The 14,712-nt window shown below is 61.7% G+C and overlaps 1 protein-coding gene across 1 annotated transcript; it reads right to left on the bottom strand.

Moving 5' to 3' along the window:
* Positions 1–6: 6 nt before the first annotated feature.
* On the bottom strand, positions 7–8,923 carry Shh (sonic hedgehog). The gene is made up of 3 exons (XM_004628968.2): positions 8,331–8,923; positions 3,338–3,599; positions 7–824 (listed from the first exon to the last, which is right to left on the bottom strand). The coding sequence occupies exons 1-3, from the start codon at positions 8,637–8,639 to the stop codon at positions 46–48; spliced, it is 1,350 nt and encodes a 449-aa protein (XP_004629025.2). The 5' UTR covers positions 8,640–8,923; the 3' UTR covers positions 7–45.
* Positions 8,924–14,712: the final 5,789 nt, after the last annotated feature.

Genomic DNA, 14,712 nt, shown 5'->3' with positions numbered 1-14,712 from the left:
TGGCCGCGGCTCCCGCGCCCGCCCGCGCCCCCGGCGGCCCAGGCTTCAGCTGGACGCTACCGCCATGCCCAGGGGGTGCAGGGCCTCACTGTCCAACAGCCAGGTGCCAATCCGGTAGAGCAGTCGCGAGTACCAGTGGATGCCCTCGGCCGGCCCTGGCGCCGGCTGGGGCACGCTTCCGCCGTCCCCGCTGTCGCCGTGGCCAGCGTCGCGGTCCGTGCGCGCGGGGCCCAGCGCGGCCAGCAGCGCGTGCGCCAAGCGGAAGGGCGCGAAGGCGCGGTGCGCCCAGCCGTGCTCCTCGATGACGGCATAGCAGGAGGCGAGCACCCGGTTGATGAGGATGGTGCCCTGCGCGGTGAGCGGCGCGTACGCGCCCGCCGCCTCCTCGCGCAGCGTCACGCTGTGCACGGCGGCCGGCAGCAGCCTGCGGTCCCCGTTGCGCTCCGCCACCACGTACACGCTCTGGCCCGGGCGCACGCGGCTGGCGAAGAGCGCGCGGCGGCCCAGAGCGCCCCCCGCGGCGCCCTCGCGCTCTCCGGCCGCGGACTCGTTGTGCGGTGGCGCCACGAAGAGCAGGTGCGCGGCGGTGAGCAGCAGGCGCTCGCGCGGCTCCCGGGTCTCGATCACGTAGAAGACCTTCTTGGCGCCGTCGTCGCGGTCCAGGAAGGTGAGGAAGTCGCTGTAGAGCAGCCGGCCCTGGTCGTCGGCTGCCAGCACGCGATCCCCGGGCCGCAGGTCCCTCACCAGCTTGGTGCCGCCCTGCTCCAGGTGCACTGTGGCCGAGCCGGGGAAGCAGCCGCCCGACTTGGCCGCCACCGAGTTTTCTGCAGGCGAGAAAGGGGCGAGAGGGGACAGGCGTTGAACGAGAGTGAGGCCGAGGAGGCGCAGGCCCTGCCCCGTCCCACCACTGCGGGGCCGGCTGCGGCGCAGGCCCCTTCCAGAGCGGCCCGAGCGGCGGGTGTCTCCGGCAGGGGGCCCGCGGCGCGCCCGCTTCCGCCTTCGCGCGGCCCATCCCCCGCTCGGCACTCCCGCCTCGCAGCGCCGGGGATATTTGCTCTCCACTCGGGGCTCGCGAAGTCTCGGCTCCTAGGGCGCCAGCGCACCCCCTCCCCATGCGCCCTGGGCCGGGCACAGCACCCCGTGAGCTGGGCGCCGAGGCTCCAAGGCGGCGAGGGTGTCCCCCACCTTTCCCAGCCTGGGCCTTGGGGTTGGCCGGTGGGGGGGGGCGAGGGCGCAAAATAGCTGTAATAGTTGTAGCAACTGGACAAACATTCCAGGGAATTGCCTGAGGTGTGAAAATCCGAGGCTTGTGTGGATTTTCTAATTAAAATCCAATAAAAAGCCCAGTATTACCATTGTAATTTCTGGAATAAAGAGGAGACCCTCTCGGAAGAGGGGACACCTCCGCGTCGCCCCTCCCCGTTTGCTCGGCTCGCTCTCTCTGCAGCTCACGGCCACCCCCGCCCTATTTGCTCAGGTGCATCCCCCCCCCCCGCCCCCGTGTGCAGTTCACACAGGGCTCTCCGGCCCGGGCCCCACAGGCGCTATTTGCACAGCCAGGCCTCTCCTGCGAGCACTCGAGATGTGTATTTGAATTTTAAATGGCCCGGCCTGCTCAGAGCGCTGCGAGCACCGGTTCTCAAGGCCCCTTGACTACGGCTCTCACTCTCGGCCCTCTGTCGCTCTGCTCGCCGAGGCTCACTGTCCCGGTGACAATAATTCAATAATTGAGGTTGGGGCGGAACGCGGGGGGCCAAGGGGGGCGGGGAGGTCCCCGTCTTCTTTGCATTCCAATCTCCGGGATCATGCGTTTTGCAAATAGAGATTGCGAGAAAGGACCTTCCTGCTGGAATTACAGAAGGTTTTTAATCTGCTCATTGGTTTCTCCGGCATGAAGTGCGGGGCCGGCAGTGGGAGGCCCTCCGGAGCTCCCCGGAATGCGACCCCAGGCGCCGGAGAGCCCGAGTCGTTGAGTCGCACGACCCCGCTTGACACGCAGCCTGCCGCGCCCCCGCCCGCGTGCGCGGAATGCGAATGAGCAGCTCGGCGCGGGATTCGCGCCCGGACCCTCGCCGCGGGATCCCGCTACTCACTTCGGAGAAGACCTCCAGGGAATCCCGCCAGGGGGACCCCGCGGGCTGGGGCGGCGAGAAGGAGGCTTCGCGGCGGAACGCAGTGGCGAGGCCCGGAGGGATGGACAAGCCTGGGACCGCCGGGGGACGAGTGGGGTAGAGGCCCCCGGCGGCCCACTTCCCGCCCAGGCTGCAGCAGGTGGGGTCTCGCAGGGTGACCCCCGCAGAACCCCGCGATCAGGACCGCACTGCTGCCCCAGTCGAGCCGAGCCCCTCCCTCCCGCCTGCCCAGACCTCTGTTGCGCTTTGTTTACCTGGGAACCGTGCCCCGATACTTGGGAAGTGCCGCGCCATTAACATTCACCTTTAAGATACAGTTTAGGAAATGGGAAACGCGGCGGGCGGGGCAGGGGTGGCGCCGGAGCAGAGCTCCTCGGAAATTCTCAGGGGACAGCCTTGCTAAATGCAACAGCTTGAGGAGATGCGAGGTGTGCACACCGCGCGGGGACCACGTGTGACAGCGCCAGCTCGCGGCGCAGCTGTTCCTCCCGGCAACAGTGAGTGGCGCCCCAGGGCCAGCCAGGGAAGCGGGCCTCCAGCTGCAGGTCCGGGATGGGGGCACCTCTGCTGCCGCCTGGCTCAGGGCACCCAGAGGCCCCTAAGAACCAAAGCTGCTGAGCCTTTGGGCTTTAGAGGCGCCAAGTGGTCACTACCGGGTTTAGGACCCTACCAGACCTCTTCCCAAAGACTTAGGGAATGAGTTAAGTGAATTGAGACACCGGGAGCTCCCCGCAGGGAGGAGAGAGCACTGTTTGAATGCACTGCGCCCGGACTTGCAGGGAGCCATAGTTGGCCTGTAGGCCCTGAGAGGAAGGATCTAGGCCAACACCTGGAGGCCAGCCTCGACTGGGTGTACTGTGAGTACACCCAAGAGGGGGGTCTCCAAGAAAGCGCCAGTCTCCCTCCTACAGCCTTCACCTTTCTAGTTCTCTACCTGCAGTGGGGAAAGCTGCAGGGTTCTGCTTCTCCTCACCTGGGGCCATCGGAGCCTCAAAGGTTGGGGCAATTCCTGGCCCAGGGTACTTGGCTCAGGCCAGGAGCAGAACTCCAGGAGTCACTGGCCCCCTTCTCCCTCGCACTCATTCTCCTTTTCATCTTTCTCAAACCAGGCTAGCAGGCACACTGGTGACCTCATGACCTTCTTGGGGGGCAGACCTGGAGGGAGGGGCGCAGTGTGCGTAGGGTCAGGGCGTGGCGCAGCTCACCTGCTTTCACGGAGCAGTGGATGTGAGCCTTGGACTCATAGTACACCCAGTCGAAGCCAGCCTCCACCGCCAGGCGCGCCAGCATGCCGTACTTGCTGCGGTCGCGGTCAGAGGTGGTGATGTCCACAGCACGGCCCTCGTAGTGCAGCGACTCCTCTGAGTGGTGGCCGTCCTCGTCCCAGCCTTCGGTCACCCGCAGCTTCACTCCAGGCCACTGGTTCATCACTGAGATGGCCAGGGCATTTAACTTGTCCTTACACCTCTGTGGAGAGAGGGCCATGGCGCACGTTAGCTGGGGGTCCTAGTACTCCCCCAGCCCCTCAGCAGGCAGCAGCCTAGCCTGCGGGGCGGGTGTGTGGAGCAGTGGGGAGACTGGAGAGGGCATCAGATGGGCACTGGGTGGAATAAACCTGGGGTCCCAGGAGGCGTCCTTGTGCATCCAAGGCAAGGGAATTTGCAAGGCTAGTTTCCTTACACTAGGTAAGCTGCACACTTCCGGCACCAGGCCCAGAATCCTCCAGGGGCGCCATCTGCTACTCTGTACCTCCCCCACTGCTGTGTCCCTTTTCTGCACACCTGTGAGAGGTCCCCCCTCTTCACCCTTGGCCCAGGTGCAGCTGGAAGTGTTGGAGAACAGTACCTGAGCACCTAGGAGCCAGAAAGCCTGAGTGTCCCTGGCCTTCCCATACCCCCTTGCCTGCCTTCAGTGAGAATGAAGCCAAAGGTGAGGGCGCAGGTGTCGGTGCCTGCTGGGGTGGAGCCCGCCAAGTGCAAGGCCAGCAGGTGAGTGCGGTGCCCAGCAAGGCAGGGCAGGAGGACAAACATTCTTGGTCTGGGCAGCCACATTCCTTCTCTTCGACCTCCCCTCTGCCAGGCCTGTCTGTGGCCTGGCCTGATTGTACTCTTGTTTTCTTTCACCTGTTCTTTTCCTCCCCTCTTGTTTTCTTGGCCTGGGTATAGAATGGTGTCTGGCCAGCTTGGAGAGCAAACTTAAGGGGGGATGGGAAGCAGTGCTAGGCCTGAGGTCAGAGCCCTGGCCTGGTGCCTCCCCTTTGCCGCTTCTGAGGTCAGAGCCCTGGCCTGGTGCCTCCCCTTTGCCGCTTCTGCCCCCACCCCGGTGGCTCCATCATTCCTAGGTCATACTGCCAGCCCCCAGAAAGGGCTTAGGCAAGGCAGCAGGGTCCAGTGCGAGGTCTGTGGTGGCACTAACTCACTAGCCAGAGCTCTGCACTTCTGTGGGCACGATCGCCATTGCGACTAGGGCAGGGAGCTGCAGACAAATAGTAAGGGCTCACTGGGGAGGGGTCCGAGCGGAGGTGCGGGAAGCAATTTCAGGTTGATTCCTGCAGAGGGTGGGGCCCATCTGTGACCTCCTGCAGGCCCAAGGGCTGGGCTAGATGGCTGGGGAAAGGCCACTTCTGACCGAGGCCCTAATTACAGCAGGAGAACTCCCCGGCGAAAGGCAGAGGATTTTGCAGAGACTGCTGCTTGAGCATTCAGGGGACTGACAAATTGCGCAACAGGAAAAGTTTTGTGTATTTGGCAGCAATAAAAACCAGTAATATGGTTGTAGAGTTAAACATACAACGTAATGGGGGGGACGGGGCTGGGGGCGGCCCTGGTAACAGGTCAGCGCTTGCAGGCTTTTATGTCTGCCAGTAGTTTTCTGAAAGAAAGAGGGGAAGAAAGGCAAAAAGAAGTTGGACGGGGAGGGTCTGAGTGGGCCATCTCCAGGATGGTATGCATTCTACGTGAAAGTCTGTCAGTAAGCCTGCGTCAGTGTAGAGTTCGGGTCTGAAGGTGGGCTGCAAAGCACCCACCAAGTTTCTCTTGCACCCCTGCTCGCATCCCAGACGCCCTTCTCCAGGAAGGGGGAACAGATAAGGCTTTAACCTGAGCCCCACCATGCGATTAGGAGAAGGGAAGCAGGGTGGGCAGGACTCAGGGTTCCTGCATCTTGAGGTAGACCATTGGGCAATTGTGGGGGACCCAGGCCAGGAGCCCTGGAGCCTGGACAGGCCAGGCACCCACACAGATCAGGTCCAAGGCCTCCAAAGTGGCACTGAGCTTGCAGCCTTCTGGGCCACCTGCCCTGTGCCTGGCTGGCAGCTGCAGTACAGGCCTCTGGCCTGGCCAGGCGGGATGGGCAAAGCCGGGAAGCCCGACTGGTTACTAATTCATTAGGTCGTGTGCTGCGAATCAGGCCTAGACCCTGTGCAGCCACTGTGAAGCCCAGCAGGGCCGTGGGCCCGGCTTTAAGTTGGCTGAGGCCAAGCTGTTGTCGGTGCCTGCTCCCGCCCACCAGGTCTATACCACACTACCTGCAGAGCCAGGCCAGGGACTTCCCTGGCGCCAGAACCCTTCCACAGAGACCCTGTCGCTAGGCACACCTCTCCCCACTCCTTTCCTCCAGCTTGGGGAGCACCCCTGTCCTTTAGATGGAAAACCCTCTCCAAGCCCCAGTGCGAAAGGGACAGGCTGCTCAGCGGCCTCTCAGGGGTCCCAGCCCTGCGGCTCCCGCCCGCCCGGCCGCCGCCTGCACCCTCTTCTGGCACCGCGGCCTGCAGAGAACGAGTCTGTCTGTGCTTCCCTGCTCCGGAGTTAATATTAACCAGCAGCTCACGCGTTCCAGAACTGCGCTGAAAGTTCCACTGGGGACGATCTTGCCATGGTTGAGGGAGTCGGGCGGCAGTCACGTTAGAGAGACAGACGGCCCGGCGCACCGGGGCCTGAATCAGGTGGTTACTGAGAGCGAGGGGCCCGCGGGCTAGCAGGTTCCAAGCGGCGCGCACCTCCTGCCCAGCCTGCGCCTCCAGGCCGGCCCCAGCGCCGCCCCTTAACCTTGGCCCGAGGGGGGCACCCCACACCCGGCCGCCCTCCAGCAGCCTACGTCTTTAGGGGACTTTGGGAGTCCAGAAGAGGCTCCCGGCCTGGCTCTTTCCTCCCCACCCCCACCGTGGCTGTCTTCCCCCTCTTTTTGTGTGGCGAATGGGAATAGCCATTGCTTAAGTTAAAAAAGTATTTGTTTTCGTTTCGTTCGTCAGAGGGAAGTTGACAGAAGGTCAGAAGTTCAGATGCTGCACGGCAGGGAGAGTGGCAGGCGCGGGGCACTGGGTCCGGGCGGGGCGCGCGGGCAGGGGACGCGGCTAGGGGGCTCCGGGTGCGGGCAGAGGCCGAAGGGCCGCAGGTTGCGGCTGTGGCACCCCGCGGAGCCTGCGCCGCAGCCCGGGGCTGCTCTCTCTGAGCCGTCGCCGAGATCGAGAAGCTCGGCGGCTCCCGCGGGGCCGTCAGCGGCGCGTGAGGCGGTGGGGACCGACGGTACAGCCCATCCACGCGCGCGCTGAAATCGTAGCCGCGGCATCGATCAGCCGGGAGTAAGCGGAGCAGAAATGCGGCTGCCTGGATGCGCGGTCCGCGCGCTCTCAGCTCTGCACCAGGCGGCGGGCCCAAGACCCGAGAAAGAGGCGCGACTGGGACCCCTTCTTTGGCGTCGGCTCGGGCTAGAAGGACGTACGGAGACCTGTTTGGCTAGGGGACCTCGGGTGTCCCCGCCCCCGCCGCTTTCTCCTTCATCGCCTCCCTCCTCTTGGGCTCCTGGGGACCCCAGGAAGGCCCCTCCCTCGCGAGGACCGAGAATGACGAGGGATGTTACCCCCGCCCCGCCCCCCCAGCGGGCCGGAGAACTCCTTCCAGCCAGCTGAAAGTGCCAGGCGCCCCTGGCCCGCGCAGTTAACTGTTGTGGCTCGCTGCTGCTGTCTGCCACAAGCTAGAGCGTCCACACTCGCGATCCAGATTTAAGGTGGTCGGGAAAGATGCGAGGGAGGGGCCTTCCTGCGGTGCCCCTGGTCTTCTCGCCGGCTCTGGCCCGCCACCTGGGTGCGGGTCTGGGGGGTGAGGGTGGCCACGCAGCGCGGAGCGAGGCCACCTGGCTCTCCCTCCTCCCTCTGCGCGCCTCCTGGCGCTCGCCCCGCCAGCGCCGCTCAGGCAGCCGCTGTGCGCACCTAGCCCTAAAGGTAGGACTTGATTATTTTAATAGGGCAATAAAAAGGATGTTGACCTATATTTGCAAGGAAACCCATTTCTAGCTTTATACGTGCGTGGAGTTTCACAAAGTCCCGAATTGGCTGGAAGATTGGCAGCCCAGAAGTCTCAAAGGAGGCGGAAGGCTGAGAAGAATTCATGTTTTGCTTTCCTTCTTCCAGCGTCACCTCCTCCACTAATATTTATTCGCTCCCGATTCTTATGCAAGCAGGTTCAAAACTATAGCGCTGCGACGACGCCAACAAGTTCTAAGTCCCTCCCCTGAGGCACCGCTCAGGGCTCTGGAGCACCCCAGCGCATCCTTAAAGAAATATCAATAGGTCTCACTTTGTGGGCTGCACTGGGGCAAGGGAGTCTACTGCCAGCACCGAGCCACCGTGCAGAAAGGGCTGGGCGGCTCTACGGCCCCTCCTCTGGTTAGAGCACCCTCTGGCTTCTCCAGGGAAGAGCCGTGGGCGCTGGTGCTGGTGGGTCACAAGTGGGGTGGCTTGGCTAGGAGAACCACAGTGGGCAGGGGAAGCAGGCAAGCTCTGCTCCCTGATGCTCAAGGCCGTGCCTGCACCGGGACTTGAACGCCACTTTCTGATTATGGGGACCGTCCTACCCTCTCCCTTTCTGCTGTCCACTTTTCCAAGTGAGAGCAGATGCCCCCAAAGTGAAGGTCTCCCCAAGTTACTAGCCAGAGCACAGCAGGATAGGGAAGACCACCCCTGCAAGATTGATCAAATCTGGGCCATAATGGGCCACATACCTTGCCGCTGGCAGCCACCCACACCCCAAACTTCCCGGCTGGACCCTTAACCTCCATTCTCCTCCCAGAGCTGGGTGGGGAGGGAGAAGGGAAGCCGCCTGCCTTCCTCGCTGCTGGAAAAGCAAACAGAGTAAGTCTGAGCGCTGGGTTGGTCGCAGCACCCCGGAAGGAACGCATTCCACACCCCGCGTGGATTTCTACCTGAGTCATCAGCCGGTCGGCTCCAGTGTTTTCCTCATCCTTAAATATGATGTCGGGGTTGTAATTGGGGGTGAGTTCCTTAAATCGCTCGGAGTTTCTGGAGATCTTCCCTTCGTATCTGCCGCTGGCCCCCAGGGTCTTCTCGGCCACGTTGGGGATAAACTGCTTGTAGGCTAAAGGGGTCAGCTTTTTGGGGTGCCGCCTTTTCCCGAACCCCCTGCCGGGCCCGCACGCCCGCCCTGAGCACACGAGCAGCGAGGAGACGAGGACCACGAGCAGACATCTCGCCAGCAGCAGCATCTCGCCCATGGAGCCCGGTGGCTTCCAAGCTGTCCCCGCGGTCTGTCTGCGCGCGAGCGGGTGCGCGCGGTGTGCGTGTGCGCCCTGCCTTGCGCCTGGCTGCCTTGCTGTCTGCTCGCTCCCTTGCGCGCCGCGGGGCTCTTTCTCTTCCTATATAACCTTGCCTGCCGCCGCTGCGGTGCACTCTCCGCAGATCTGGGCCCAGACAGGGGCTGCGATGGCAGGCTGCCGGTCGCTGACAGCGGAACACATCGGAGTTGGGTCGGGAGGCAGCAATCAAGAGACAAAAAGAGTCTGATTTTAAATGGTAGCCAGCCTGGAGAGCTTGTGAGACAGGCCGCCTCTCGCACTATATTATAGCTGGCAGGGGCGCATCTGATTGGCCGCAGCCGCACAAGCTTGTCTTCTGATGTTAACCCTGCAGAAGGCTACATCCCCCCTCCGTCACTGCTGCTGCTTTATTTTCACCTGAAGGCTTCGAGTTAAAAAGAAAAAAAAAAAATCTTTCCGAAGATGAAGGTTGGGGGGAGGAGGCACGTTTCCTAGGATAACACCAATTACTGCCGGCTTTGTATACATCTTCTGTTTCCCCCTTTACTTTCTCTGGAATGGTAGGGGCTTCAGTTAAAGCCAGCATAAGTTTTTAAAGGACAGTCTAGACCCCCCCCCTCGCCCCCATCCAACAAATAGTCTCTCACATGTTGGGGGCGAAGCGCGCTGCTCTGGCGTAATCCCACACACCAGCAGACAGGATCCTGCAGGTTAATGTTCCGACTTGGGAAGGAAGAGAGCCCCGGCTGCTTGAGTGCTCACCAGCCCTGGACAGCAGCTAATTAGGATGGCCGCAGTTTAAAGCATTGCTATTAGAACTACCTTGAGCACCTTTGCACAACTTGCAAATATTGAGCCTTGCTTGTGTCAGAGTGAACCTCTACAAGGGGGGCAGAGGGGAGCATTCAGACGACCCCAGAATGGGCGTTGGCCGGTACATGTGGGTGCTGAACCCCGGCCTAGAGGAGGGGGCTGTGGGGGTGGGTGGTGGGAGCCACTGTGCTGTGCTGGGGCAGCCAGGCTGCATGCGTGTGCACGCGCAGATGCACGCACACGAACACACACACACACACACACACACACACACACACAGGCTCACACTCAGCACACCACCCCCACAATCGATCTCAGCAAAGTGCAGGGCTGGCCGGGATGAGTTGACTGTGGGATTCGGGCTCCTGCCTCGGCAGCGGGTGGGAGAGCAAAGCGGGCGCACACAGCCCGCCAGCAAGGTGTTGGTTGGGGCTGGAGCCTGTGCTGGCCAGGGCCTTGGCGGCAGGAGCGCAACATCCTGACAATGGGCGCTGTGCCTACAGGCCAACAATATTTAACCTCCAATCTAGAAAAAATAAATTTCAAAAAGTCCCAATTATGCCAGAAAAATTAGCCCGGAAACTTGATCCTGATGGGCATGCTTTCCCGTCCCAGAAGTTTTTCTGAAATGGGACCAGAGTGGTGGTACCCATGTGGACTGGAGATCAGGCCCTGAGGAGGGCCGCGTCCTCTGGAGCTCCCCGGGGTCAAATGCTATCCCAAGCCCAGGAAACAGGCCCAGCCAGAAGCCCAGACTCAGACAATAGGACCCTCCCAGAGCGCTTGCTTGCTTTGCAGGCAAACTTTGTTTGGATGGGAAGAGAGGGCCCTGCAGCCGCAGCCGGCACCCTCTCTCTAGTGGGCTGACCTCTGCTCCTTCACCCACCCCTTCCCCTCTGCACATCCCCTGAACCCTCAGTCCGGCCAACCAGTGACTGGGCAGAGAATCAACTTCCCCGGCCAGGGCAACAGACTCAGCTGGTCAGCCGGCCTGGGTGACTTGTTTCCTGGCAATAGCAGACCCTCAGGGATGAGCTCACCTGTCCCGGAGGTAGGCCTGGTGGCACAGTCACCTGCACAGCTTGTGGAGGCCACATGTTTCGCACCCCTCCCTCTGCTGGCTGCCCCCTACTCCCTGCACCTGACTGCTGAGGACAGAGAGGTACGAGACAGGGCTGCAGACTCCACATGGGCGGAGATGTTTGGGGTGAGCAGGGTGTCTTGGGGGCAAAGGCTGGAGCAGCAGGCACTGTGTGGGCACAGCTAGACTGCCCACTCCAGGACCAGCTCCTTCCAAGGGGTGGGGGATGCAATTCCACCACTCTAGACCACCAGGGAGGGCTACTTAGGTTTCTCCACTGGAGGGACAAAGGACAGCACCCCTTCCCTCAGCCTCCAGCCAGCTCTAGGTGCCCAGAGAGCCCATCAGGGAGGGCCAAGACCAGCAGGATTCTCAGGAGCGGGGCTGGGTGCCCTGCAGCCCTGTCGCCCAGCCTCCTTAGTGGCCTTGCTCCTGTTAGGAGGCCCTTGTGTCTGTTGTCTTGGAAGCAGGGCTCTGGGCTGAGCCAACGGGAGAAACTGCAGCCTCTGCCCTTCTAACCCACGCCTGGGTCCCAGACAGCGGACACCCGCCACCTTCCGCCTCCAGACGCCAGATGGCTCCCTCTCTTTGCCTTTCCCCTCAGACCTCCAGGCCCTCCCCAGGCCAGCAAGAGGCTGCAAGCCCCAGGCACCCTCAGAACCCACTGCTGAGTTTCCTAGGCTTTGTCCTTCAGCCTGGTGGGGATTCGTCTCCTTCCCTCCACAGCAGCCACCCTCCTTCTGCACCTTCCCCTCCACCTCCTGCTTTCTATCCTCCCCTAGTCCCTGCTGAGCACAGGTGTGCCCCAGCTCCTGCCCCCACCCCCCAGGAGGTGCCTCCCTGGTCCTGCTCTGTCCCCTCCTGCCAGCCCCCACCACTAGATGGCCTTCTCACTCTGCCTTGGGCTCTGGCTGGGCCCGTTTGGGGAATTCCCACAGCCCCAGGTTGGAAGGACCCGGAAGCAGGGCAGGCCGTCCGTCTTCCCTTCTGTTCCTCTTCCTCCTGAAAGCTCTGCAGTCTCCTTCCAGCAGGGCATACAGTCTTGTTTTCTTTTTTCAAAACTTAGTTTTGGCAAGGGGCATTTCCAGCCCTGCATTTCTCCTTGCAAGCCAGGTCCCCCTGCACCTCTGGAGAGCCCCTGGCCGGGTGTGTTGTGCTAAGCAGTGGCCCTTGTCTGGCCCTGAGGGCGGTGGCTCCAGCCCCCAGCAGAGCCCTGGGTGATGGGTGCTGGGGCCCGGCCTGGGTGCAGGAGGGGGCGCCCTGGCCCCAGTGCTGCCCGGCAGACATCAGGGAGCCGGGTCTGGCGGGGGCTGAGGCCTGCGGGGCTCCTTGCTAGTGTTTCCTGTGCTTGATCTTAGCCAAAAGGCGCAGAAGCAGTGGCGTTTCCTGGAGGGCTGTCCCTTGGCAGCTGTGCCAGGGTGCTGCTGTCCCCTCCTGGTCACTCTGACTCCCTGAATTGGAGAGCTGGGAAGAACCCTGCTCCATGAAGCCAACCCTGGGCAGGAACGTGCTGCTGTGAGATCGCATTTGCTTCTCCACACTGTGCCTGTGTGCTGCGGCCTTGCTGCTGTTAGCAGGCATCAGGGTTCTGTCCAGGCCCGTGTGACGCTCTGCTGTGGGAGTCCTTATGTTCACCACCACCTGCCTGTGTACGCAGGGCACGCGGGTGGCCACATGCTGGGAGGGGCAGAGCCAGACCCCAGCCCTGTCCCGATCCTGCTCTGCTCCTATGCCAGCTGCCCCTCCTATCTGCAGGCCTCTTGGCACCCAGGGGTCTCTGGAAGTCCCTCATGAGCCCTGTGTACAACAGTGCCACTCAGCAGCAGCTTTGGGAGCAGGAGCCCCTGGAGTGCCCAGGCCCCCGCATACCTCGCTTGCAATCTCTGCTCTGCAGGCTCCTTCCGCTCAGGAAGTTCTTCTTCCAGGGGGAGCAGAACTTCTTGGCTCTGTGTCTGCAGCTGGGTGCCCACCTCAGGGTGCTGTCCTGTCCTGCAGGAGGCTGTGCGGCCTGGGGTCCTTTCCACCCTGGCACACTGGCGAGGTGGAGGGAGGCACTTGTGTTGCAGGTCCCACATGTGCATGTGGCAGGATGAGGGTGTCCCCGTGCCTGGGGAAGGTGCAGGAGGGGCCCAGGAAGCTGTGGGAGCCACGTGTGGGAGCTGCCGGCTCTGCTTGTCCTGCCTGGGGAGGACACTCTTCTTTGCTGCCACTTCTGCCCCTGCTGGGAAGTCCCCTACTGGCCAGAGGTGGCTGTGACCTTAGGCAGGTGGAAGTTCATGCCAGCAGGGAAGCCTTGGTCCATGCGTGCACTTGAGGGGCAGGGGGAGTGGCCAGTTCCTCCTAGGAGCAGAATTAGCACAGAGGCTTGTGCCAGCTGCTCCTGACTCTATCCAGCCTACGACCTCATCAGCCCCTCCCTGCAGCAGCTCCCAGGCCTCCTGATGTCCCTAGGGAGGGCAGGGCTGTGACCTGGGGGAAGGGGACAGCAGACCCCTGCGGTCCTCCACAAACCCCTGGGAAGTCACAGTCTCCTGCATGATGGTCTCCTTGCTTGTCCAAAGTGGAAGCCCAGGCCCTCAGTTCTGGGGTCCAGAGCCTGTCCTCAGTGAAGCCCAGGGTACTCAGGCAGGGTCATGGACACCAAAAAGCCACCCAGGACCTCGTGGCCCCTGCTGCTGCACCACTGAGTACCACCCATGCTGTGCGGGCTTTGTCCCCAGCCAGCTGCCGTCAGCATGGACAGGGCTTGGGAAGCCACAGGGCCTGCCCAGCCCCAGGGCAGGAGTGACTGTTCCTGAAGCCCGAGGGACAGCTGGCCCCTCCCCATCCCCCTAAGGGACGCCATCTTCCTTCCTTACTTTCTCAGAAGGGGACAAGGCACACACGTGCCCTTCAGTGTGCGAAAGTAGGACTGGACGTGACAGAGGCGTGGCAGCTGAGGCCTGCTGGCATGGGGAAATGGGAATTTCTTTGTACAGGGATGTGGAGGCCTTGAACCTCGGGCCTCTTGCCAAGCTACATCTCCAGCCCCTTTCAGCTGCTGTGACTGAAAAAAAAAATAGTGAGTGTTTACATTTCTAAAATTTATTAAAGTAAAAGAGTCCTTGCCATGAATCTGCCTCGAAATTCTTCCCTTTGCTTTGAGCACACTCATCCGGCCCTCTTTGCTGCTTTCTGCGACAGCTCTGGAAGTGCTCTTTCTTGGGTGTCACTGGTTGTCCTGCTGGGGCCGCCTCAGTCTCCTGAACTGATTCCAAGCATTTCCTTTTCATGATGGTTTTGACTTTGAGGAGGCGCCAGGAGTCGTGCGTGCAGATCCAGGGAGCACGCGGTGTCCTGCTATGAGACTGCACTTCTGCTGGGTGGCGCTGGCTGCAGTGTCAGCTGAATTTTTGTTCACACCTGATAGATGCACACACAAAAGGGGACTTCAGAACCACCTCAGAAAGTGGCAAGAATGATTTATGAACTTGAAGCTAGGGAGAGGCTTCTGAGGGGACAGATGGCAATGTGGCTTTGATTATAATACAACTTTTAAATTGAAACTCAGCACATAGTTTGGTCACCCTTTGTAGTTTTTATTTGGAGCAGCCCCTCACTAAGTCACTGAGTCACCCACTTGTGGCTGGAACTTGTGATCACCCTGCTTCCACCTCCCAGCATGATGGGGCTGCAGGTGTGCACCATGGAGCCAGGCCCAGCTCCAAGATGGGGTGGGAAGCCCAAGGCTGGGGCGGGGGCAGGCTGGGTAGGCCGAGGGTAGGAGGGGCACCGAAAGGGAAACGGATGCCAGACACACATCCGGACTCCACCACGTTAGCCGAGGCTGCTGGGCTTGCTTCTTCCACTGTCTGCACGCTCCATTCTGCCTAGCGAGATGGGCCGCTTTCTGCCTGGGACCCCCTTGGCGAGAGCCACGCCCAGCCTGAGGTCTCAGCGCAGCCCACCTTCCCTGAGCTGGAGCAACTTCCTTGCTCCAACTCGAGTGCAGATTTTAGTGGTGCTCAGATGAATGCAAGCAACCCTGCCAAGGAGGGGCCACCATGATGCTGGGGAAGCCAGCACGGACGGGTGTCTTATCCTTTCTGATCACGTGTGGGTCTCCTGGCTCTGGCACACACTCAGCATCACTATCTT

Source organism: Octodon degus, unplaced genomic scaffold (genome assembly GCF_000260255.1).
Source record: "Octodon degus isolate 3935 unplaced genomic scaffold, OctDeg1.0 scaffold00027, whole genome shotgun sequence".
In the NCBI taxonomy this organism is placed as follows: Eukaryota; Metazoa; Chordata; class Mammalia; order Rodentia; family Octodontidae; genus Octodon; species Octodon degus.
This window is presented reverse-complemented; position numbering and strand designations above follow the sequence as displayed.